The sequence below is a fragment of the Alexandromys fortis genome, unplaced genomic scaffold (genome assembly GCF_014885135.2).
Source record: "Alexandromys fortis isolate MF-2015 unplaced genomic scaffold, M_Fortis_MF-2015_v1.1 scaffold_35, whole genome shotgun sequence".
Taxonomy (NCBI): Eukaryota; Metazoa; Chordata; class Mammalia; order Rodentia; family Cricetidae; genus Alexandromys; species Alexandromys fortis.
This window is the reverse complement of record NW_026067913.1, coordinates 6,961,072-6,986,761: the sequence shown is the minus strand read 5'-3', so window position 1 is coordinate 6,986,761 and position 25,690 is coordinate 6,961,072. Positions and strand designations below refer to the sequence as shown.

Here is a 25,690-nt window from a genome sequence, read left to right as displayed (position 1 = left end):
ATTACTGCCTGTGCCACCCAGACCACAGAAACCAAGAATTTAGTTGCAGCCAGGCACAGTGCTATATGCCTGCAATCTCAGGATTCAACAGGCTTCCTTCCTCTTAATGAGAGTATCACAAGAATATTACTGCTACCAGCTGGAGACATCTCTCACCCAGACAACAAAAACACTGTTTGCATGGTTTCTATGATCTGTATTTATTAATGTATAAAAGTCTGATTTCAACTTGAAAAAACTTCAGAATTCAGAAAATGTGAAAAAATGTATCATTTTATTTGTACACTTAGAAAAGTTGTACACAGAAACTTATCTGTAAAACTGGGGAACTGCTAGGGAGGAGAGAGGGGAACATTTTTATTTTTAAATCATTAAAAATGTTTGAGAGATAAAACAAAAACATAGTAAAATGTTTTAAAAAAATTGAAGAACATTTTCCAAGTATAAATTTTATAAATACAAAACAAATTCACAAATGACTTTGAATGCTAAATAAATATCTAGTTAATAAATTCAGTCAGCACTGGCTACAGCAAGTCAGGGATAGAAAATTGGATCCATTCATGTGTAGTGTTGAAACAATGCGCTCATTAAACAAGTCTTAAGACATATACTTTCTCTACACTGTGCTCTTGGAAGACTCATCTGTGCAGATAAATCCTCTTTAAAATCCTAACTCCTAAAAGGTCAATGACAAAATAAATCATAGATGAAAAAATATTTTCCAAATTACCTGAACACATGAATGATCTCAAAATGTACAAAACCTCTGTAAACCAGTACTGTATCCAAAACATCTATTAAACTTAGTAGATACTGAACAAAAACTGTAGCAAAGGAACTCTTTCCTACATTCTCCTGAGTGCTTAGTATGAAAACTGAGAAGACAGTGCAGGCCACGCCTGGCTGTGGTTGACCAGCTGTTATTGCTTTAAACACATATCTGCTTTAGAGCATGATTTAATGTTCCATTTTTATGACCGATTCCTGTTTTTCTTCACATACAGCCTTTAGAAGGACAAAACTAGACCCGTGACTTTTTTGCAGCGAGTGGCGTGCTACCCTGGTCCACATTACTGGGCGAGACATGGAGTCCAAGCTTTTGAGCTTGAATATGAAAAAATGCTTGAAGCCGAGTTCCAGCTTTTGCTTCACTCGTGTTCCGAGGGTTGTACTCAAAGCAGTTCGAAAACATTAACTCGATATCATCAATAAACTCAGCTGGAGAGAGAGAGAAACAAGCAAGATTAGAATGAAACCACACACATCAGAAACAAACCCTGTATGCTAGACAACGGAAGCTGGAAAAGAGCCTTAGAAAAGGTAGCAGAACTTGGGCTCAAAACTGTTCAGTTATAAATATTTTAAAGTTGTCTTGGGGGAACTCCAGCTTATATATGCATTATGTATTTACAGAGCTCTTGGCTAACGCCGGTCCTCCCATTAAGATAAGACTCTATGAATGTCTACCCACGTAGCCCAACCACCTCTCATTTCAGTGTGTACGAACAAGCATGCGAGGGGCTGCGTGGGCCGCCAGCCACCCAGCCATACTAATGGACACCGAAAACAAAAGAAACGGCATCATCTCTTAAAAACAATAAAAGCAAAATATAAGCTACTCACATGCTAATTTATATTCACATTTATTTACTTTTTCTCGAATTATATTTAAGGCAATGGGCTTCTTAATGATGTCATAGTAGTCTGGGACCTGAAAAACAATTCAGTATTTCACAGTATAAAAAGATTACTGGACATAATGGTTAAATGAATTTGATACCTGAAAAGCAATCAATTCAATTTATGAATACTATTATTCCATTGAAGATATGACTTTGAGTAATTATAACGATATAAAAGCTTGTTTAATACCATCATAAATGTTCTTTATTATGAAAAGAAACAAGTTTTACTCATGGTTTTCCCTATAAACTGATAATAAATGCCCATAATATTTTTTTAAAACAACATTTTTTTAATATTTATTTATTATGTGTACAATATTCTGTCTATGTGTATGTCTGCAGGCCAGAAGAGGGCACCAGACCTCATTCCAGATGGTTGTGAGCCACCATGTGGTTGCCGGGAATTGAACTCAGGACCTTTGGAAGAGCAGGCAATGCTCTTAACCACTGAGCCATCTCTCCAGCCCCACCCCCATAATATTTTCTTTTCTTTCTTTTTCTCCTGCGAGGCAGGGCTTCTCTATGTAACAGCCTCGGCTATCTGGAACTCTGTAGTCCAGGTCCAATGCCTCTGAGTGCTGGGATTAATGGCATGCACCACCAGCACCTGGCTCATCTGTCTCTGCTCTTCTTGGAGCTGGAGATAAAGGCATGTGTGCAAGGCCCAACTTGGCACTGAGATCTGAACTCTGGCCCTCACGTTTGCACAGCGGGTGCTCTTAACCTCTGAACTACCTCTCCAGCCCTCGATCATTTCTTCATTCAGAAACCTCTGCTCCACAGCGACAAGAAGTCTTGACTATATGACGGTGCCCCAACCTCTACTTCAACGACACTGTCCATTCCCCACACCGTGGTCTCTCGGCCCTTATCTACAAACCCTTTATCGGGAGGGAAATGTGAGCATTTCTCTTTCTGAGTTTCCCACAACTCCCCACTGTCCCACCTTGGCATCCCAAGCATGCATCACTCTGGGTCTTATTCAATTTCACTGTGTACAATCTTGTACTGAGCATGTCTCTGCACTGAAATCATGTCATTTTCAGTGGCAAGTCCTAATATATAACAGTCCCATATAATATTTTATTCCAGCTACTCTTGCCCCTGAAAATGCCCAACCAATATCCTTCTTTTACTGCTTCTAAAATGCTATTAAACTGTTAGAATTTCTCTTCGTTATGTCTACCTGTGTGCCTGAGTATGCTTATGCACGAGAGGTCAGAAGGCACTGATTCCCTGGAGCTGTACTCAAGGCACTGGGAGCTGTTCTTTCACTCTCTGAAGAGCAGCAAGACTCTTAAATGCCTAGCCATCTCTCTAGCTCTGCCTTTGAAAAGAAGGTTTATTTCTTTATTTGGACACCCCCTCCCTTGCCACCCATGACAGGATTTCTCTGTGGAGCTCTGGCTGTCCTGGACCTTGCTCACAGACTAGGCTGTCTTTGAACTCAGAGATCCACCTGCCTATGCATCCCCACCACCGGGATATGATTTTTATAGTATGTGTGTGTGTTTCCTTGAGTGTGTATGTGTGTATACCATGTGCATTCCTGGTGCCTGTGGAGGCCAGAAGGAGGGAGTTGGATCCTGGCAACTGAAGTTACAGATGGTTGTTAGCTGTTATACGGGTGCTGGGAACCAAACCTGGGTCCTCTGGAAGAGCTCTCACCTGCTGAGCCATCCCTCCGGCTCTGCTACTGTAATCAAGAGATCTGCCTGCCTCTGCCTCTCCAGTGTTGGGATCAAAGGCGCACACATCTGGCTCTCAGGTATGCTTTAATATGCCCTCTAAAAAAATTCTGAAGCATGTTGTAGTCTGATTACTAATGTTTAACATGTAAGAGAAATACCACTAATGATATTTAATTGGATTCATTCAATGAATAGTTATATAAAGCAAAAAATTATTTTAGGACAGTGTCATCATTAAAAGAATGAGCTAATGGCTCAGTGGTTAAGAGTATTTACTGCTCTTGCAAAGGATCTGGGTTCAAGTTCTCAGCACCCACATGATGGTTCACAATCAAGTTCCAGGGGGTCTGATACCCTCTTCTGGCCTTTTCAGGCATTGCTCACACATGGTACGCATGCACACAAACACTAATCAAAACTAAAAGTGCATAAATCTTAAGCATCTGAGACCAGCCTGGCCTTATGAGACCTTGTCTAAAAAACCCCAAACAGTGACGCGATCAGGAGGGCTAAAGGCAATGCTCTGAAGCTTCAGTTCTGTTCAGCATTGAAAGCAACGTTCCAGCTGTGGGATTTTGGGACGGATCAGGTGTCTTGATAATTTCAAATTTTCCATAAAGATATGACATAAATGTAAATCATGTAATATATGAATATATTTCATAAGGTCTAATTGTAGTGTTACCTGGATTTTAGAAACAAGTTTCAGAAAGGGCCAGCTATCATCATGCCGCACCAATTCCACAACAAGCTGTTCAAAGGCGGACAATTCATGAACGCCTCCTTGTCGGCCAGAACTTCTTCGGTTCAGTGGCATAGGAGACGACTCTGGGTAAGGAAGACAATATATTTAGACAGCATCAAACCAAAATAGCGATTGTAAGTTAAGCTGCTAACAGACATAAAAGTCAAATTTCAATAGAAAATAGACACTTTACACTGAGATTTTTGCTTTTCACGTGTATATGTTGTAAATGTATGTACACATGCCTGCATGTATGTGCACAGGTGCAGGTGCATTTGTCTAGCTGCCTGGAGGTCTGAGCCCCTCCTCCCCCACAGGCAGGGTTTCTCTGTAGCTTTGGAGCCTGTCCTGGCACTCGCTCTGTAGACCAGGCTGGCCTTGAACTCACAGAGATCCGCCTGCCCCTGCCTCCCAAGTGCTGGGATTAAAGGTGTGAGCCACCACTGCCCGGCTAGGTCTGAGGTTTCTATTGGTAATCGTATCTTATGGCTCCTCCATCTTGGCTGTACTCTCAGCCTGGGAGGCTCAGGAAGCACTGAGTTTGCAGTCCTGCACAGTGTAACATTATCTCAATTAACCAACCAACCCACAAGTCAATGAACCAAACAGGAACTGGAGATGGAACCTGGCTAGTACCAACCAGCCAACACTACGCTAAAAGATGATGATGTAAAGATTACTATAAACAAAATTTGTAATAAAAATCTAAGTGACCAGTTCATGAAAATACTACTGCACCATTACAGTCTAGTATTTCAAAGGGTAATCTTTGTTGTTTTGTGAAACAGGGTCTCTCTAGGTAGCCTTGAATGTCCTGGAGCTCACTATGTAGACCAAGCTGACCTCAAATTCAGAGAGCCACCTGCTTAAAGGTGTGTGGTACAATACCCAGCTACAGAGGGTAATCTCATCAAATAATGATAATGTAATGTTCTTGTTTAGTGGTGATTCCTGTGTTCTGAGGAAGGAAAAAGAAAATGAAATGCATGAGGCAAGTATTTCATCACTAGGGTATGACCCTAGCTCTGAAAAGTGTTTTGTTATACTGTGTGTTCAAAGACTAATTTCCTCCATTAAAAATGGAATACTAGGGTGAGGTGGTGGTAGTTGCACACCTTTAAACCCAGCACTTGGGAGGCAAATGCAGGTGGATCTCTGTGAGTTCAAGGCCAACTTGGACTATGGAACTAATTCCAGAACAGCCAGGGCTACACAAAGAAACTCTGCCTCAAAAAAGAAAAACAAACAACTCCCCTTTCCAAGGACTCCTAGGACCAGAGAGATGGCCTGCTGGCTAAGAGCGCTAACTACACTCCAGAGGACCTAGGTCTGGTTCTCAACACCCGTTATCAGATGACTCACAACTGCCTGTAATTTCAGTTCCAGGGGATCCAAGACTCTCTGACCTCAGCAGGCACCTGTATATATTTCTGTTTTTATGAAATACTAAAGGCTAAAGAGAGCTCTCCAGTAAAGTGTCTGCCTTGCAAACATAAGGATCTCAGTTTGATCCCAAGCACTCATGTAAAAAGCCAGGTATAGTGGTTTATGCCTCCTCTGACCTACACACACACACACACACACACACACACACACACACTTTTCAAACTGAGTACATACAATGCCCCATGCCAGCAGAGACCTCTAGTGTGCTTCGCCTTTACTCAGCAATAGCGGCCTCTTCAATGACATCCACTTTAGATCAGGATGCTTTGTATATCATAGGAACAGCTTTTAAAACCTGACCACGACTCAGCTATCATGAGTGTAAGCTGAACTTCATACCTGTAGACTGTCTCTTCCTGCCTCTTCTCTTAGAGTCGCTGTCTTGGAGAGAAAGCCCTGCGTCGGTATTTAAAGGTATCAAGTGTACGCTTGATCTCGAGGTGCCGACCCTGAAGTTGGCGATGCTGGGGCTGTGTTCTGGGGTGCTATCGGCACTCTTCCGTACTCTGCGTTTTCCACGAGGACTCAGCAGTTCCACAAGCATATCCGCTTGCAGTGCACCAGGACTCTGGCGAGTCGAACGACTAGCATTTCTTAATGAACGAGTTTCTGTAGGAGGAGCAGATCTGATCTTCCTTAGGTTCCTGCCAGCAGTCTTAGAAGCAGTGGTTTTGGGTGTGCTCTGCTGACTCCTTGAGGGGTACCGCCCGGGGTCTTGTCGCTGGCTGCGACTTGAGAAAGAAGAGCTAAGTCTCCCTCTTGTTTTAATTGGCAGTCTGACTTGTGGTCTTCCTCGTTTGGGTGGGCTACAAAGATTGTTGGAAAACACGATTATTGGACAGACTATGATGGGCATGTGTATGGTCCCTTGTACTCAGGGCTATAGATAGATTACTCTGGCATATAACTGAACCTTATCCTAGAGTCAGTTCTTCCGTTTAGAAACAAGTTCTCATGGAAATCTGAACTGTGCTTCCATGTACTTCTCTCAAACAGTGGAGGACACTTACTTTTCAGGTGACTAACTAGGACAGCATCATGAAAATCAAGTCCTGAATTGTGATAAACTAATAACATCCTTAGGATACTGGCAAACAGATCAGGCCGATGCTCTTGAACATGGAAGACTTGCATTGTTTTTTCCCTCCATGTCATCACCATCAACACAGAAGCAGCTGATGGCTCTGCCAGTGGCTGACACCGAAGTAGGCCTCAAACCTGTGGTTCATGAAGACCAAGCCAAGAACCTCTTTATTACTTTCTGATTTTGACTGCAAATACAAAACTAGACTGAACGGGTCTCTTTACATACTTCTATTTAACCTGCAACATTGGTAAGAATTTCCGAAATGACTGATCAGCTGATTTTCTTTTTCTTAAAATATTTATTTATTTATTATGTATACAATATTCTGTCTGTGTATATGCCTGAAGGCCAGAAGAGGGCGCCAGACCTCTCTACAGATGGTTGTGAGCCACCATGTGGTTGCTGGGAATTGAACTCAGGACCTTTGGAAGAGCAGGTGATGCTCTTAACCACTGAGCCATCTCTCCAGCCCCTGACCAGCTGATTTTCTGAGCGTATGTAGTTCATGTGTGTATATGCAGTTCAGCTGCACAGACCTGCATGGACATGGAGGCCAGAGATCAACACTGGGTGTTTCATGTTTTGAGACAGGGTCTCTCACTAAAGCTGGGACCAGCTAATGAGACTAGACTAGCTAGCCAGCAAGCCTCTGGGACCTTCCTTCTCCACACTCCAATCCCAGGGCACCCTGCTGTGTGGGTGTTGGGATCCAAACTTGGGTCCTTATGCTCGCATAGTCACCAGTTTACTCATGAAGCCATCTGTTATGGAAATTATTTTAAGATGTGTTACATTTGTTTACGCTGTGGACCATTTGTTTAATGATATAAAGATGTGTTGCTTTTGTTTATGCTGCACTTGTTTAACTCTGTGAAGCTGCGATTCTTTGCCTGCCTGAAACACCTGATGGTCTAATAAAGAGATGAACAGCCAATAGCGAGGCAGGAGCAAGGATAGGCGGGGCTGGCAGACAGAATAAATAGGAGGAGAAACCTGGGAACAGAAAAAGGAGCAAGAGAATAAGGCGAAGAGGATGTCAGGTGCCAGCCACCCAGCCAGCCACGGAGGAAGAGAGAAAGCAAGATATATAGAAGAAAAGAAAAAACGCTCAGAGGCAAAAGGTAGATGGGCTAATTTAAGATAAGAAAGCCTGGCTAGAAACAAGCCAAGCTGAGGCCAGGCAATTTATAAGAAGGAATAAGTCTCCATGTGTGTGATTTGTTTGGGAGCTGGGTTGTGAGGCCCCAAAAGAGCAAAGAGTTAAGAGTAAAAACAAACAAACAACATTTTGGGCATGCCTTTAATCCCGGCACTCGGGAGGCAGAGACAGGAGGATCTCTGTGAGTTCGAGACCAGCCTGGTCTACAGAGCTAGTTCCAGGACAGGCTCCAAAGCCACAGAGAAACCCTGTCTCGAAGGAAAAAAAAAAAAAAAAACATTTTGGAAACAACATTTCCAATGTGGGGCTAGAGTAAAAGAAAATCAAACAACAGCCATCTTTCCAGGCTCCCCAGATTCTTTATTGCTAAGTTTAATATGATATTGTCTTCAAAAGCTTTATATGGTAGATGGTCTCTACTAGCCGACACTCTTAAAAAAAAAACAAAAACAAGCTAGGCAATGGTTGCACACATCTTTTAATCCCAGCACTCAGGGGGCAGAGGCCAGCCTGATCTACAGAAAAATCCTATCTTGAAAAACAAAAAATAAAATTGTAGTTGATTTGATGAACACATATGTATGAAATTCTCAAATAATGAAAGAGAAAAAACCTTAATAACAATAAAAGGGGGGATTCTATTAATTATTCTCCTCTGACAATGAATGGCCTTTCTGAACTGGACAGCTCTCGGGCACCTTGCTATACTCAGCCTCTTGATTCCATGAGATTGGTACAAATGTTTAGAATGGGGAGGGTGAGCTAAGAACAAGAACAAAGAATACAATATGACTTTCTCTTGTTGTGACTCTATCTAGGACTACTGATGGAGAACCAGTGGATGGAAACATCTGCCTACTAGAAATATCTATGCAGCAGGTATGATTGTGCATGTCTGTAATCTGGACACTCAGGAGGCCAAGGCAGGATTACTTCAAGTTCGAGTCTACCTGAGCAACAATGTGAGACTGCTTGAGGGGAAAAGAGAAAGGGAGACCACCCCAGGTGCTACCGCAGCAGGAAAAGTCCACTGCAAAAGCCGTGCAGCGGCCCGAGTGATAGTCTGTCTCCAAGGAGTTGTTAACGATAATGGGGCAAGAGCACAAGAATACAACGTGGTCTGCTTAGATCAGAAATACCCACCTTGGAAATACTCCCAGTTATGTATAATACATGAAAAGCACAAGCAGTTTCAGATATGTTATTTTTCGAACAGTTATGTCCCCAAGTATTGTGTGTGGGTTTGAGAGTCACAGGCTAGACCACCCTCACGTGGCAAACCGGACTCACCTGAGTTCTTCCTCATCTTCGGAGTCCTCTTCATCTTGTTCTACCTCATACTCTTCCTCCTCACTCTCGCCTTCTTCATCATCAACTTCGTCGTCACCTTCCATGCTCTCTTCCATCTCTTCATCGCTTTCCAGAGACGGTCTCTGCCTGGAGGAAAGTCTCCTGGAGCGCTGCTTTGGTCGGCATTCTGGACAAAACCAATCTCCTTCAGGAATGGCCTGAACAAATCACAGAGATGACCATCATCTACTGGTCGAGACCTGAGTTCCGATGTGGGCAACAGAGGAAGGTAAATACCTTAAGTTTCGGCCGGACGCAGTAGGTGTGATGGCCGCGGTCACAGCCATCACAGAGGACCATGTTCTCAGCATCACCCTTCTTCCGGCAGATCTTGCAACGCGCGTTCAGTATAGATTTAGACCACATCACACTGCGATCCAAGGTTGATAAATGAAGAAAGACTTGGGATAGACTTGCAGAGGAAAGGAGGGACTCTCTCCAACGGTCCAGGACAGTTTTATAAGAACGTCCGCTGTCACTGCCATCTTAAAAGAGAGGAAAAGTGAGTGAGGTTCCTGGGCAAACACAAGTGTCTCCTGGAATTCCTCTTTTTAATTTCATGTTTCTTATGTTTGTCAAAAAGATTATGCTTAATATTGAAAACTAAAATTCTGTGTGATTACAGTCTGGACTATGCAATGAGTTCCAGGTCAGTCTGGGTTGCAATGGAACAAGACTGCCTCACCCTCAAACTCCCCACACCTAATGTTCCATCTGTGGAGTCACATTTTTAATGACATAAGGAATTACTTAAATCCAAACTGAAGGCTTGAAGATTATAATAGTTAAAAGAGAAAAGAATTTAGGCAATGTGTTCCCAATCTAGTCTTTGTATTGAATCTTGATCTAATTTAAAACTGATTAAGTTACCCTTCCTTTGGATCAAGTATGTACTTTCTCATTGCCAGAAGAATGATTGAACCTCATGTGTTCTCATTTCAGTATGAACACATGAGGTTTCTTTTGAGCTGATGGTCTATGTTATGAAATTGAGGGTATTGGCTCAGTGTGTTCTAATATACTAAAGACCACTGTGCAGACTGCTGAGAGTTCACCACACCAACACTGATATTAGTCCTGCACTCAAGAGACTGAGGCAAGGGTTCAACCACAGGACAGCCTGAGGACATTTTAAGTTCAAGGCCTTTCTGGGGTACTATCTCAAAAACAAAACAAAAATGCCCCCAAACTAAATCAACCAAAGAAACAAAACAAAAAATAAACAAATAAAAATCTGTGGCGGGAGGTCCTTCCGCTCCTCCAACCAATAGCTGCTGAGATACCAGCCCATTGGGGCGTGGTCTCTCTCCCTTTAAAAAAGCTGCTACTTCCCTCTGCTAGCTCTCTCTTCACTTCCTGCTCCGCTGGTGACTAGACACCCTTCCTGGTTGTGCAGAGGGCTGTTGTCTGGGAGGGTGATCTGTAAGTTTTTTCCTCTTTAAATAAATACCACCCTATTAATCATAATTCCAAACTGACGTGGCATTGTTTGTGACTTATGCCTTCAAAAATCCAAGCCAGCAAGAGGGCTCAGCAGGTAAATGTGCTTGCCATGGATGCCTGATGACCTAAGTTGGATCCTGGCACCCCAAATGGAAGGAAGAACCAATGGAGAGTGTCCTCTGACCTCTATACTATGCTGGGGTGCACACAGGTGTTAGTGCACCCTGCAACAATAATACTAATTAAAGCAAACAAAACTAAACATAAAGAAAACCAAACCCCACGAAAGGTTTGAGTGAACAGCTCCGAAGTAGAATGCTTGTTTTGCACTGCAGTCCTGGTTTTCCACCCCCAACAACACACATCCATACACCACCAAACCAAAAACTTGCACGGTTTTATTGTGGAAATAAAATATTGTGAAAACTATAAGAATGAGACTAATAATGAAACCAAATAAAATATGAAAAACTATGTTTAATATGTTTTATGTAAGAGTTTAAAATGGGCATTCCTTTCTCAGAACCCTCCCCACTTGAGTTCTTTCTTATTTTTCTACATTTGCTCTGCTCACTTGGAAACAGGAGATGTGCAGTTCAGTGACGGAGCATGTGCGTACCATGCATAGATCTGAGGTTTGATCCCCAGCATAACCAAAACAACAAAGAAATAAGAACTAAAGAGAACTTCAAATGAGTCTTCAGAGCTAGAGAAAACGAAGAGGGCATTAAGGGCAAATACATTTAGGATGTAAGTGGACACTATTTTCCCACCTTCATCTTTCCATGTATCTAGTGTTGTTGGAGATTAGACCAAGGATTTCACCCACACTACAAAACTACGCTGATCCCGAACTAGCTCATACCCCAAGATATCTTTATTGACACTATATAAACTAGTTAAATTCTGAATTCCAATTTCAGCTCATCTCTACCTTTGGAGTGTGTGATTTACTAACTAGCACACTGGCTTTATCTCTGCCCGCTCACTCTGTGTTTATATCTTGACTCTGTTAAAAGGCTTCATGGAAAGCTCTGGGCATGAATGAACAGGACCTCCAAGGAAGGACCCACAAGCACTGATAGCTAAAAGATCATGAAGAAATCTTTCTGGACAAATTTGGACACAAATCCTTATTTGGTAATGGTAAGAAATAAGGTTGAAGAATGGCCAACATGTTAGAGTGGAAGAAAGGTCAATTATGAGAAGGTTTTAGTCTTGGAAAGCAGTGTGAAGGATTCATGGGTTTGTGAAAGTTTTAAGATAAAGTAGCTCAGGGCTGGAGAGATGGCTCAGTGGTTAAGAGCACTGACTGCTCTTCCAGAGGTCCTGAGTTCAATTCCCAGCAACCACATGGTGGCTCACAGCCATCTATAATGAGACCTGACGCCCCCTTCTGGCTTGCGGGCACACATGGAAGGAATGCTGTACACATAATAAATAAATATTTTTTTTTTTAAAAAAAAGATAAGGTAGCTCAGGCTGGCCTCATATTTAGAGGCATGAGCCATCCACCCCTGGTTTTGTCAGTGTAATCCCAGTTCTAGGGGAACAAAGTGGAGGGTCAGAAGCTCAGGATCACCTTTGGCTACATCGTAAGATTGAGGTCATCTATGTCCGTTCAGCACTGAGATTGTTGGCCCACCACTATCCTGCTTTTACATGAGTGCCAGAGATCCAAACCCCCGCCCCAGCCCTTTGTTGAGACAGGACCTCCTGTGGTCCATGGGAGTCTCAGGCTCCCACATACCCTAGGGCGGCCTCCACGTAAGTGCTGGATCACAGCTGCACACAAATTGCTTCCTTTACCAGCTTCAACAAGCTTTAACAAGTCAAGTACATCTCATTGGTTCTCTAGGATACATGGCTACCAAGGGCAAAATACGTCTTGTTTCTCTTATCTTCTACTTTGCTGGTCTTGATAAACTCCTCAAGAAATTGCTACAGGTAAACTAAACAACTAGAGCTCATTTTCCCTCTGAATGTATAAGCAACTTTTTTCTTGGAGGTTTTCAAGGCTAGCATCAAGAAGATTAGAGGCTTCTCTTAAATCTCTTAGTTTATGGGATACTAACAACTTCCGAGGCAGTGGGTGACATCTCCGGGTAGGCGGAGAGAATCTCCTGTACCACTCCTTTTCCACGCCTGCTGTTGTCCTTGATGGACATGCCATGGCCCTGCCATCTCCAGTATATGGGGTCTCTACTGCAAATGAGGCTGATCTCTCCTGGCCGCTCCCCAGGGACTCCAACCTTACCACACGATGCTAGGCCTCAGCCACTCTCCATTGGCTCCTTCAAGCCTTCAAAACCAATACCATGAGACTTTACACATTGCCAAGTTCTGCTGTCAGCTTGAGCCTGTCCGGACACATCCTCTGTGCGCCGGTTCTGAGATTCTGCTGTCCCGCTGACATGGAGACATCTTCACCTCAGTGGTGCTGGTGTCCTATTAATCAGTTGACTTTCCAGGCTCAGTTGATCAGCACACACAGACTTAGTCCAATATGCCACACAAACGACCCCTATCAGTGTCCAGAGAATCTTCCGTCTGAAACCTCAGCCAAGGCTCCACTGTCTGCCAGTCTCTCAGCATTCTTATCTTCTAAGACCCTACTAGAAAAGCCAGTAAGCCCTTAGCATACAGGCTAATAGTCTATACCCAGCTGTGTCCCCACCGTCCTCCAAACCCCTCCTAACTAACTCCCTTCCATCCCCATCAACACCTCTCCCCTCCGCCAGTTTCTTTCCCAGGCTCATGACCTTTTGGCTTAGCTTTGTGATCCACTTAATCTAATTTGGGACATCTGTATGACCACTGGGTTCGAACAACCCACCGGTGCCTGGTGGGCACACAGCTGAAGGCCATTATTTTAGTTCTCCCCTAACCCATCAGTAACGTATAGTTCAGCAGTGAGAGTCTATCTCCTCATCTTTCAAGTGTTCTGGATACACTGGGGTAGCGTCTGAGCTTTCTTTTTTGATCAGTCCATTCAAAGGAATACGAGGAACTTTTGGTCTGATGGTACAGGCCTGTAATATCAGTGTAGAGGAGGGTAATTAAGGCAGGAGGGACACCGAGTTCAAGGCCTTCCCGCGCTACACAGAGTTCAGGATAGTCATGAGCAACTTAGTGAGACTCTTTCTTAAAACAGAAAGAAGAGGGCTGGAGAAGATACAGCTCATGGGAGCATGTGTGGAGCCCAACACTCAGTCCTCAAACCAAACCCCAGCAAAACCAAGCATGCTGTGACATCTGACAGGCTTTACACTGTCAGTGTGATAGGATTTCTTAAGTTATAACACAACCATCAGTAGCTTTATAACATTGAGGTATTAGCTATGAATTCTTCGATCTAAGGACATTGTGTGAACAAATTCACATTCTGAAATTGGATAGTACTGTCTGTAGCAGAGGTTCTCAACCTGTGGGCTGCAGCCTCTTTGGGGTAGATTGACCTTTCAGAGGGGTTGCCTAAGACTATTTGCAAGTACAGATATTTACAATTCATAACAGTAACAAAATCATAGTTATGAAGTAGCAACAAAAATAATTTTATGGTTCCTCATCACAACATGAGGAACTGTATTAAAAGGTTGCAGCATTAGGAAGGAATCACTTATTTAAAGAAACTGAAATTTATTTTTAGATGTCTGTCCGTCTGTCTGTGTGCCACATGTACTCCTGGTGCCCACAGGGACCAGCAGAGGGTGCCGGATCCCCTGGATATGGAGTCACAGGCAGCTGTGGAACCAAATCTGGGTGCTCTTAACCAATGAGTCATCTCTCTAGCTCTGACATTTCATTTTTAATATTCCTCACATTTATCACATTAATATTAATTATTTAACAAATTTAGTTTATTTAGGTTGCTCTTTCCAATGAGACCAGAAAGGAATTTTTAAAAATCTCCTCTATAATCCCAATGAAATAAAAACTTCTTGAAAAAAAAAAATTAAAGAGACAGTCTCACTATGCAGCCCTGACTGGCCTAGAACTGACTATGTGTAGACCAGGCTGGCCTTAAACTCAGAGACCCACCTGCCTGCCTCGCTAGCACTGAGATTAAAGGCGTGTGCTATCATATCTTTTTAACATGACGATTTATTAAAGTCTGACGAAGATGAATTTAAAATTCATATTTTCTGAAGACATAATAATTAGGTTCTTAGGTTAGCCCTAAAAAGCCTATTAAATTGCATAATTGCACCAGGTGGTGGTGGCGCACACCTTTAATCCCAGCAGAGGCAGGCGGATCTCTGTGAGTTCAAGACCAGCCTGGTCTACAAGAGCTAGTTCCAGGACAAGCTCCAAAGCTACAGAGAAACCCTGTCTCAAAAAAAAAAAAAAATTGCATGAATAGCCAAAACTGGTAGACAGTATTATTTCTTTCATTCTAGCCACAAACTGCAGCTCAGTCAATGAGTGTTTTCCTGGCATGCATGAGGTCCTGGGTACAATTCCCAGCAATACACACACACACACACACACACACACACACACACACACACTACAAATGGCAGAACAAATCCTCATCTATAATCCTAACACTTTATATTTCTGACTGGACATTTCTTGGGTAATACTTATTTTTAAACCAAATCTTCAAATGATATAGATTTAAATCAATAACAAAAAAAAAATTAAGTCACTTAGAAAATCCTGTTTTTATAATTTACATTATTTGAAGTCTGGATAATACATTTTGGTAATCTTTTTGAAACATTACACAAAAAGGAATAGTCTTAAAAGCATTTACTAGAACAATGTTTATTTAGAATAAGCCAGAAAGCAGTATCTAGGCATTATTTAAAATACATCTTACCTGAAAAGCTCATCTTTTAAACAGCGAAAACAGTTTCAAGCTCATTATATGAGTCTATCAATTTCAGGCCAGCCCATAGAGCTTATGTAATTAGTAATAAGAAGATACTCACCAAGTGGAGCTTTGAGGAAACGCCGTTCAATGCCCTGTTCTATCTGAAAGAGGGCCATAGCCAGATAATGAACCACATTGCTCACTGACTGCGGTGTACTGCTGGTACTTGGAGTTTCTGTTTTAATCCCCAAGAGTCTACAATGAAAATAACAGTTTATGGTACTGAAAATCACAATCAGGTGAAACTTGGACCTACTCATCCTTCTCAAGTGTGTGTGTGTGCATGTGCGTGTGTGTGCGTGTGTGTGTGTGTGCGCGCGCGCGCGTGCACTCATGCCCCTCACCTAAGGCCTCAGGTGTCAGTTGTTGCCTTCCACCTTCAAGCCAGGGTTTGTTTGCCATTGCAGAAGCCAGGCTGGCTGCCGTGCACTCCCAGGAATTCCGTCTCCGCCTTCCATTTTGCCGGTGACAGTACGAGGAGCATGTGCCTAGCTCTATATACGGTCTGGTTGTTCAAAACTCTGGTCCTAACTTGTATGCAAGTGCCTTATCCCCTGAGCCACCTCCCCAGACCCCACAAGTTTATCAACACTTATGTAAGAGGGGGAGAACTGGGATTAGTAAGGCACACTCCTGGAATCCTAGCACTTGGGAGGCAGAGGCAGGTGGATGTCAGTGAGTTTGAGGCCAGCCTGGACTGTTACACAGAGAAACCCTATCTAGAAAAGCCAAAAAAAAAGAGAAAAGTTTCCCAATCTCAAAGAACTATTACAAGTGAGTGAATAGCAGACTGCAGAGGTGAGCAGGAGCCTCTGTACCTGTCTCTCACTATGACCTTTGCTTGCTCAATTTCCATCTCCTCGACGTCTTCATTCACAGTTTTAATCACTCCATTCTCCTTGCTTTCCTCACTTAACAGCTCATACCGTCCATTCTCTAAGGCCGATCTCCAGACGTGCCGATCTGTAACCTGTAACAAAACCCAAACTTATTAACCCTGAAATATGGGAATACATTAGCCTAAGACGTATGCACTTAGAGTACAAAAGTAAGATTAATTCATGTACATCCTAGAAACAATGAATCAGAAGGCACCTAAAAAATTACAGTTACTGCACTCAGGAGGCTGTGGCAGAAAGACTGGCAGGAAGTTAGGATTATATAACAAGAATAAACTCAAAACCTAAAATAAATAATGAAAAAAGTTGCTAAATTATGAAATGAAATTAATATAATTTGTAGATGAAAGCTTTAGTAGTCTATTTTTAAAAATTATATTGTGTGTGAGAAAGAAAGAGAAAGAAAGAGAGAAAGTGAGTCAGTCTTACAGTGTAGCCCAACCTGGCTTCGAACTCATGGTGATCCTCCTGCTTCAACTTTTAAAGGGCTGGGATTACAGGTGTGAGCCATCATGCTAAATTTGTTTTTTTTTTTTTTGAAATAGGCTCTCTCCATGTAGGTCCGGTTTGTCCTGGAGCTCACTTTGTAGACCAGGCTGGCCTCAAGCTCACAAAGATTCACCTGCCTCAGCCTCCCAAGTGCTGGAATTAAAGGCCATTGCTACCACACCCAGCTTTACACAATTTTCTAAAAATTTATTTTGTTTTGTTTTTATTTGAGACAAGGTTTCTCTGTAGCTTTTGGTTCCTGTCCTGGAACTAGCTCTTCTAGACCAGGCTGGCCTCGAACTCACAGAGATCCTCCAAAGGCGTGCGCCACCACCACCCGGCCTAAAAATTTAAATTTAAGCTGGGCAGTGGTGCACACGCCTTTAACCCAAGCACTCAGGAGACAGAGGCAGGCAAATCGTGAGTTCGAGGCCAGCCTGGTCTAGAAGAGCTAGTTCCAGGACAGGTTCTCTCCAAAACTACACAGAGAAACTCTGTCTTGAAAAACAAAAACAAAACCAAAAATGTACAAATGTTCCATCTGCATATAAGTCTATGCACCACTTAAGTGTCCAATGGCCATGGTGGCCAGGAGTGAGAGAGATCCTCTCAGACTGGAGTTACAGAAGGCTGTGAGTTACCACTAGTTAAACTGGGGCTTCTAGAAGAACAGCCAGTGCTGAGCCATCTATCCAGCCCCTTTATAAATGACTAATTGGCCATAGTAAAAATGACAAACGATGGCAAAGGCACCAACACAGCCTATGTAACAGGAAGGGTGGTGCGAACCTGCAAGTTTCGGCAGTTGGAGAGTTCCAGGCAATCAAGGACACAGTGTTAGGCCATGTCTCAAAGATACAGAAACCAACACCTGGAGATGCACTTTACTGGAGTTGTTACCTAATATGTACGAGACCCTGTTAGTGGGGGTTTAGGGGACATCCACCAATATGATTAAGCAGAGAAGGCAGGAGTTGGTTAAGGAAGATAATATCCTTATATAATTCAACATCTGATGATAATATAAAACATCCAGAAATATTTACATATACCAGTTAAGCTATAAACATCAGGAGGGACAAACCTTGATTGCTCCTAATGTCCCTTGATAGATTCTGTCTTCAATGTCCAAAAGAAAGTCTCTGAGCCTCAGCTCAAGCTGCCTCTCTGCAGACATCTGTGATGTGTCACATACATTGGAAGATCGTCCCCGAGAAGAAACAGGCTTGCTATCAGCTTGAGGTTTGTCTGGAATAACCAAATATCTCTTACGTTAAGATTTTCTACATAAACACATAACATGACATATTCTGAGACAACTGAAATGAAAGGATCAAAAGTCCTCAATAGTTACAGCCATAAACACATTACATGACATGATTGTGAGATAATCAGTATGAAAGCACCATAAATCCTAAACAGTTACAGCCATAAATTTGGTAAAGGTCTTTGTCTTGAGGTTTCTGTTGCTGTTATAAAACATCATGGCCAGCAGCAGCCTGGGGAGGAAAGGGTTTATTTCAGCTTAATCACAGTTCATCACTGAAGGAAGTCAGGTCAGGAACCCAAGGAAGGAACCTGGAGGTGGGAACTGAAGCAGAAGCCATGGAAGAGTGCTGCTTGTTGGCCTACTCCTCCTGATTTCCTTAACCTATTCCTTAAATCCTCCAAGATCCCCTGCCTAGCCGTGGCACCTCCTGCAGTGAGATGGGCCCTCCCACATCTATCAATCATCAATCAAAAGCCCTACAGACTTCCTTACAGGCCAATCTCATGGAGGCATTTTCTCAGTTACGGCTTTCTTCCCAGATGACTCCAGCTTGTATCAAACTGATACTAGTCAGCCTTGTATCCGGAACAAAGAACTCTTATCGTAAAAATACACACAAACAGAAGTAGACATATAATACATGTAAAAAGACAAATAATTCATTTACAAAATGGGCAAAATATTTCACAGACATTTAAGGAAATTATACAAATGGATCCTCAGTGGGACTTCACACCCTGAACGAAGGCTGAAATAGAAAACTAGTTAATTTACTGGTAAGTGGAGAAACTAGAACCTTCATACACCATGGGTGGGAAAACAAACATGTACCTGCTTTGGGAAACAAACCAGTAGTTCCTGGAGTATTAAAGTTCTTACATGAAAAGTCATTTACCCCTAGGTATATACTTCACAAAGGAAAACTCCCATCGCCACAAAAACATGTAAGTAATATTTACAGCAGCATTTCCCAAGACAGTCTAGAAACAAACAAAACACCTATCCAGAAATGGGTAATTTAGACGGTGTGTGTGTGTGTGTGTGTGTGTGTGTGTGTGTGTGTGTGTGAACGAGCGGCTGACGGCCCTGTCCTGCCCCTCACCTCGCTACAGGAGAGGTACAGCAGACTCACTCACCTGGCTTTTAGTGTGGGTCAGGGAACTGAACCCAGGCCACTGGGATCACAAGCTATGCTCTTTTAGCTGCTGAACTAACTCCCTGGCCCAGATTCTTGTTTGAGGCAACAAATATGTTTTAAGATGTCCTGTGAGGATGACTGTCCATACCCGTGCAATACACTGGCAACCACGAAACTGTATCCTTTCAATTGGTGAGTGTCTGATCTGTTGAAAAATGTAAAAATGGCCTGGCTCCAGGAGAGGTCGTCACCAGGCCTGACACTGTCTGGAGGGTCAGGAACCAAAAGTTGGACGGCCCAGAGACATAGGACAGAGCTAACCACGAGTGGCAAAAAGTCAATGAAATGATTCCTAATGTTATTTTGCTATACTCATAGATCAGTGCCTTGTCCAGTCAGAAGAGAGGCTTCCTGGGGCAGCTGATGGGAGCAGATGCAGAAACGCACAGCAAAACATGAAGTGGAGTTTGGGGAATGGTAATGCTCGGTCGCTCCTGCCAACCCCCAGCCTCACGCTGTTTTCCCTCCGGTTGTTTGGTGCAGAATTTTGTCATAGCAATGCCAAGTAGTCAGTCTCTGGACAGAGAACGAGAAGACCCGCTCACACTGTGGATGGTTCCTCATGAACCAGACAATAAACACACTTTCTAAGCCTTTGCTGTATGAAGAAATATAAGCCCACACTCATTTGCAAATTAGGAGAAGGTCAAATAAAAAGCTAACATTATCTTAATATGTATGTAACAGCTTGAAATAGATTTAATCCTCAATGATTAGGATTAGAGGAAGAGAAAAAGAAAAATAAAACCCACAACACTTTTCACTGAAATTTGACCTGAAAGCCAGGCACTTGGGAGGCAGAGGCAGGAGGGTCTCTTGGGTTTTAAAGCCGTGCTGTTCTACAAGTTCCAGAAGAGCTTGGGACACGTAGGCAGACCCTGACCCAAAAAGCAAAATGAAAATTTACCTGAAAAGTGAAATTTCTCTTCAGAAAAGTGGGCCAGCTGAGCACATATCCTGCTCTTCTCCTGCAGAAGGGTGTCTTTTAAGGCACTTTCCCTGTGTCCTCTTGAGTTAAGAGCATCAATAAGCTGGTCCAGCTGCTCCCGGGAACTGTAGAAGCACCACCGATTTGGCTTATGCACTGGTTTTGGCAATAGCATAGAATCATCGAATGGACCTTGGTCAAGGCTGGAGGTAGATTCGGACATGAAGGACTCTTCAGCTTTAACAGAAACCTGAGGATCGTGAGACTGTGCGTTATGACGAAACGATGAAGGTCTAGGCAACAGCATGTCTTCAGTAAGACCTGAAAAATCCTCTTCTATGAACAAACCGGGAATGGAAGGGAAAATCCAGTATCGCCTGTACAGGCGGTCTCGCCCCAAAGGGAAGATATTAGTACAGGCGATGGCACTCTGGATCTTGTCTAGGAGTTCCTTCTCTTTCTGCTGGTGCTCTTGCCGCACAGCTTCTTCTGCGTCAGCAGGAGGAGGCTCCTGCTTTGTATAGCAGCTCATCTCTTCCTGCTTCATACACTGCTTAACGCCATTTTGACCCACTTTCCCTGTGTTGAAATAAAATACATCATTATCATTATATTTTATTTCTTTGGGTTTTGCTGTTATGAGAGAGAGAGAGAGAGAGAGAGAGAGAGAGAGAGAGAGAAGAAAGATGGAACACAAAGACACAAAGCTAGCCACCATTTAGTGTGCTATGGACTGATTCACATACTGAAGCCCAACCCCTTACTGCAGCTGTATTTGAAGCTGGGGCCTTACTGACCAGAACTGGTGTCCTAAGAATAAGACACACTAGATTTCCTCCTCTCTGGCATGCACAGAACAAGTTATGTGAAAACACAACAAGAGATCTTTGTGTGTAGGCCTGCCCATTGCTTTAATATATTATAGAGAAAAACTAGTAAAACCAGGTAATAAAACTTGCTAACTAAAATTTAAAGTTACTCAGAAGGCAGAGACAGGTGAGGCTAGCCTAGTCTACAGTGAGTTCCAAGTCAGCCAGAGCTACAGAGTGAGACCCTATCTCAAACTATCCCCACCCCCTCAAATAACATTTGAAGTTTGGAAACACTGATCTATAGATGATAGGCATAGTGGTTCAATTGCTGCACTTGGGAGGTTGAGTCAGGTGAGAATCTCTGAGTTCGAGGCCAGCCTGGTCTACAGAGCAAGTTCCGGGATGGCCAGGGCTACACAGAGAAGGAAAAGGAGAAGAAAAAGAAAAAGTAAGTTCCAGGCAAGTCTGGGTTATGTACTATGTAGTGAGGGGTAGTATGATGTCTTGATGAAATACAAAACAAAACAATCCCAGAAATACAACAGTGTTTTTATAACATTTGATGACAAACTGGTCATTTTTATGGCTCACCATGAGCTGTCAGGCAGATGTTTAGACACCACACAGATATTCATGCAGCATATTCTTAGAATCCCACCATTTAGAGGCAAGGTCAGTTCTGGCTACACAGTGAGTGTGAGCTGAATTGAGACCTAGCTAAGAAACAGTAAATGACCTTCTGTACCTCTTCTGCTCCTTTTCAGTGATCCTGGGTCATCTTCATCCTCAGTAACCACGTCAGCGTCCAGATCTTTCCCATCTATTTCTTTGCTCTCCGTACTAGTGTCAAAATCTTCCCTTCCTTCCTCCCTGAAAGGAAAAAGAACGAGTTTAAAGTAAAGTGTCTCAGGATATGGATGAGAAAAAGGAGAGAAAAACCCTGCTTGGTCCTAGAGCAGTGAAGAAAAGTGAAGAGTTGCACGTGTTCTGCATGCATGTATGTACATGTACCATGTATGCTCCTGCTACCTGTAGAGGCCAGCAGGGGGCTGCATGCCTAGGAACTGGAGTTACAGACCGTATTGACTGCCTGCAGTACCAAATGGCTGCTGGGGATGAAAGCTGTGTCCTCTCTGCAAGAGCAGCTAGTGCTTGATTTGATCTACACAGGCTTTGTAGAAAGACTAGGCTCCAAAATAAACAAACAAATCTCTTCTCATAAAAAAGAAAAGAAAATCACTATTTCAAAGGAACAACTTAGTGATGTTTTTAGCATATTTCCAAGATTGCCTGTGGTGTTTTGAATGAGAATGGCCTCCACAGGCTCGTACATTTGAATGTCTAGCCCTTGCTCTGTAGACTGTTTAGGGAAAGATTAGGAGGTGTGGCCTTGTGTCATTGTAGGCAAGCTTTGAGGTTTCAAAAAGACCAGCCTGGTGCAGTTTCAAAAAGCCTCCTGCCTGGGAATAAGGACCCACAACTCTCAGCTACTGTTCAAGGACCATGCCCTGCCTGCTTCCCAACATGACAATGGCGGGTTAACCTTCTGAAACTGGAAGCAAGCCCACAATTAAATAGCAACAGTTACCTTGCTCATTGTGTCTCCTCACAGCAATAGAACAGTGATTAAGAAGACATTGTACAATCACTAACACTATCTGATTCCTACAATATTTGAATTATTCTGATAGAAAAACCTCATATTCATTAACAGCCATTTCCCATTCCCTTTTCCCAAAAGACTGCCCATGGCAACCATGTGCCTCTAATCTTAATACTTGGGAAGCAGAGGCACAAGATTCATGTTTGAGGCTATCTTGATATCTGCAAAGGATGATGGAAATCAACCTTTCAATCTAATCCCTGTAAGGCACAGAGGACGGTAAAACAGTGTGCACTGTGCTGGGGTGGCCGTGGAGGGAGAAAAATAACCACTGAAAGTTTTCTAGAAAGTTATCATTTACGACATTAATTTTAAGAGAAAATGTGCCAGGTAGGGGTGGTGTTGGTACTCAAGAGGCAGCCTGGTCTACAGAGTGAGTTCCAGGACAACCAGGACTACAGAGACACCTGCCTTGAAGAGAAGAGAAGAGGAGAGGGGAGGAGAGGGGAGGGGAGGGGAGGAAGAAAGGAGAAGAGAAAATGATTTCTTATATTCTCAAAAATTAGGCTAAAAAAATTAACCCATGTATTCTTGATAGGAGTCTCTATATAAATTTCATAAGCTTTTTAACATAATTACAAAAAATTAAATTTCTAAACTCTGAAAGCATTTTAGAGTTTCAAGTGTCTGATTTTTATTCTTATTCTTTATTTTTATTGTATATGAGGTGAATAAATAAAGTCACATGCATGAAACTAAGCCATACCCTAGATCTGCAGCTGAATTCCGCTGTTCATCCTCCTTCAGTTTCTCTTGCTTCTCTTTCATTTTCTGTTCTTGTTCCTTAAGTTTTTCTTCTTTCCTTCTACGTATTCTGAAAGTCAAATAAAAGATCACAGTCCACCTGACAAAGATACGTTTCACTTAGCATCGTGTCTTTACGAAGCTATAGAAAGTGCTCCAAATGCTTTTACAAACTATGCTGGGGAAACCTACCCCCACGCTCTGAGAACACCCCACAAGCTCTCAACACGCCAGTGAGTGGGCACTGCTTACCGAGCAGCTGTGGCTTCTCGCTCTTTGCGGTGTTGTTCTGCCTTGAGCTCTCGGAATTCCTGCTTGGCCTGCCGTAATACATCAACGTAATCTTCAATGAAATCCCTAGTAGAAACTAGGGTCAGTAGCTTCCCACAGAGAGCATGAAGTATCTTCATTTTTTCTCCTGCCAAAATAGATAAATGCTGTGTTATCAATGAGAAGAAAAAAAAAAAAACAGTGTTTGACAATTTCTGACTTGTGCTCCTAATAAAGAACAAGGAGCAGCAGATGTGATGGCACATTTGTTTAATGCCAACACCTGGGAGGCAGAGGCAGGCAGATCTTTGTGAATTCAAGGTCAGCCAGGGCTACTAGTGAGATCCTGCCTCAAAATAAACAAACAAACAAACCAAAACCAACGGATCCTACCAACAATGGACTGTTTTTTTTCTTATTTTCTTGAATGACTGATCTATACCCGGAATTTCTTGTTGGCTTGTTAGTTCTTTGGATAAAAGAGCTGGGTAGGAAGGAACCATGTTAGGAAAATTCCAACTTGCAGCTTACCTGGTGTCAAATCATACACAGAAGTGCTAGACAGCTTCTTCACCAGACTCGGGTTGCTCAGTCGCAGCTCCATGCAGGCATCGTCTGTGGCGTCAAACCCCCCTCGCTTCTGATAGCGGTACTTTGCATTTGCTGATGTGACATCAGCACCTGAAGCTAAGATGTGCAGTCTGAGGATCTCAGAAAGAGTGCAGCTATCAAGATCCAGGCTTTTCAAACTGCAGCCTATATTGTTAAAAACGAAACAGTCATTCAGAAAATAAACAATGAATATTCAGCAATGTAATATATACCTTTATAAATTAAAATAAAATGCCAAACAAAAATAAAATAAAATGAAGCCCACACATACCCTGGTGTAACTGTGGCCATGCAGCGGCCAAAGATGCAACTGCAGACAGTGCAGATTTTGTGGGGTCTACATCTTCATCCAAAGCCTCTGATAAATCTTTAAGGAAATAAATACTTTATTCTAGTGCAAAAATATTTGGGAAGAATGCCCTTTAAAACGATGAAAGAAACAGCAAAACAGCTTAACATTGAGGGACCTCAGCAGAGCCAACGCCCACCACAGCATCATTCCCGTCCTCTCGGGCTCCACCTACAACAGATCCTGGAACACAGACTTTACACTAACACAGAGACAATTTCCAAAATACCAACAAGATGCACTTTCATATTCCAAAAATGGCAAATGTATTTTAGAATTAAAACAAATCCCTTTTCCAATGTAACTTTAGAAAGTCTACTTTGAAAGTTGAGTAAAGAAACCCAATCTTATAAACATCTTAAGATTGAATCATAACAAAACAGAGCTTGTAATCATCACAAAATAGGCCTAGAAAAAACTGCCCAAAGAACTTTAAAAGCCAGCACTGCTATCAATTATTCATCCTTTTCATTAAAATTTCCTTACTGTCAATCTAAGAAACATGGGGACGATTTCTCTGTATTTTCTAAAGAATTACTTTAGCCTTGAAAACTGCTTAACTTACAGTAGAACAAAAGAGCAAATCTACTGGTACAAATATATAAGCATCATATAAACAATTCTTGCAATTACAGTACACAGATAAAGAATCCAAGTGCCAACTATACCCCTCATGCTTGCCTGCTGTATTCCAGAACAGTGTTCACAAGCTGTTCCAGGCAGCAGGCCATATTCTGGTCTTAGCACTCCCAGTAAGCAGTGTGCATCCTTCAGACAAGCCAGTTAATCTGAGGGTGGGTCTAGAGAAGCCATTCCTAAGTTTTCTAATGAAATATTTATTAGAAGCTCCACCTAGGAAGTCTTGCTAAAACGAGATGAGGTGAGAATTCTGCCCATCCATCCTGTCACCTCTCCTGCACGCCACCGTGACGCAAAAGCTCATCTGGCTCGGTGCTTCCAGAATATTC

The 25,690-nt window shown here is 42.6% G+C and overlaps 1 protein-coding gene across 4 annotated transcripts in view; it reads right to left on the bottom strand.

The window, feature by feature from the left end:
• Window positions 1–255: 255 nt before the first annotated feature.
• The window catches only part of Baz1a (bromodomain adjacent to zinc finger domain 1A), a 70,915-nt gene continuing 45,480 nt past the window's right edge, over window positions 256–25,690 (bottom strand). For 2 of the 4 annotated variants that reach the window (XM_050138857.1, XM_050138860.1), the window contains exons 13-27: window positions 24,645–24,740; window positions 24,293–24,517; window positions 23,744–23,909; window positions 23,454–23,561; window positions 21,830–21,954; window positions 20,252–20,851; window positions 17,961–18,124; window positions 16,307–16,458; window positions 15,547–15,683; window positions 9,404–9,651; window positions 9,107–9,324; window positions 5,910–6,376; window positions 4,065–4,207; window positions 1,627–1,714; window positions 256–1,221 (exon numbers count right to left, since the gene is read on the bottom strand). In XM_050138857.1, the coding sequence (XP_049994814.1) occupies window positions 1,025–1,221; window positions 1,627–1,714; window positions 4,065–4,207; window positions 5,910–6,376; window positions 9,107–9,324; window positions 9,404–9,651; window positions 15,547–15,683; window positions 16,307–16,458; window positions 17,961–18,124; window positions 20,252–20,851; window positions 21,830–21,954; window positions 23,454–23,561; window positions 23,744–23,909; window positions 24,293–24,517; window positions 24,645–24,740 (3,134 nt within the window). In that variant the 3' untranslated portion in view covers window positions 256–1,024. The remainder of the gene's footprint in view (window positions 1,222–1,626; window positions 1,715–4,064; window positions 4,208–5,909; window positions 6,377–9,106; window positions 9,325–9,403; window positions 9,652–15,546; window positions 15,684–16,306; window positions 16,459–17,960; window positions 18,125–20,251; window positions 20,852–21,829; window positions 21,955–23,453; window positions 23,562–23,743; window positions 23,910–24,292; window positions 24,518–24,644; window positions 24,741–25,690) is intronic. The other 2 variants (XM_050138858.1, XM_050138859.1) reach the window with 2 other exon arrangements.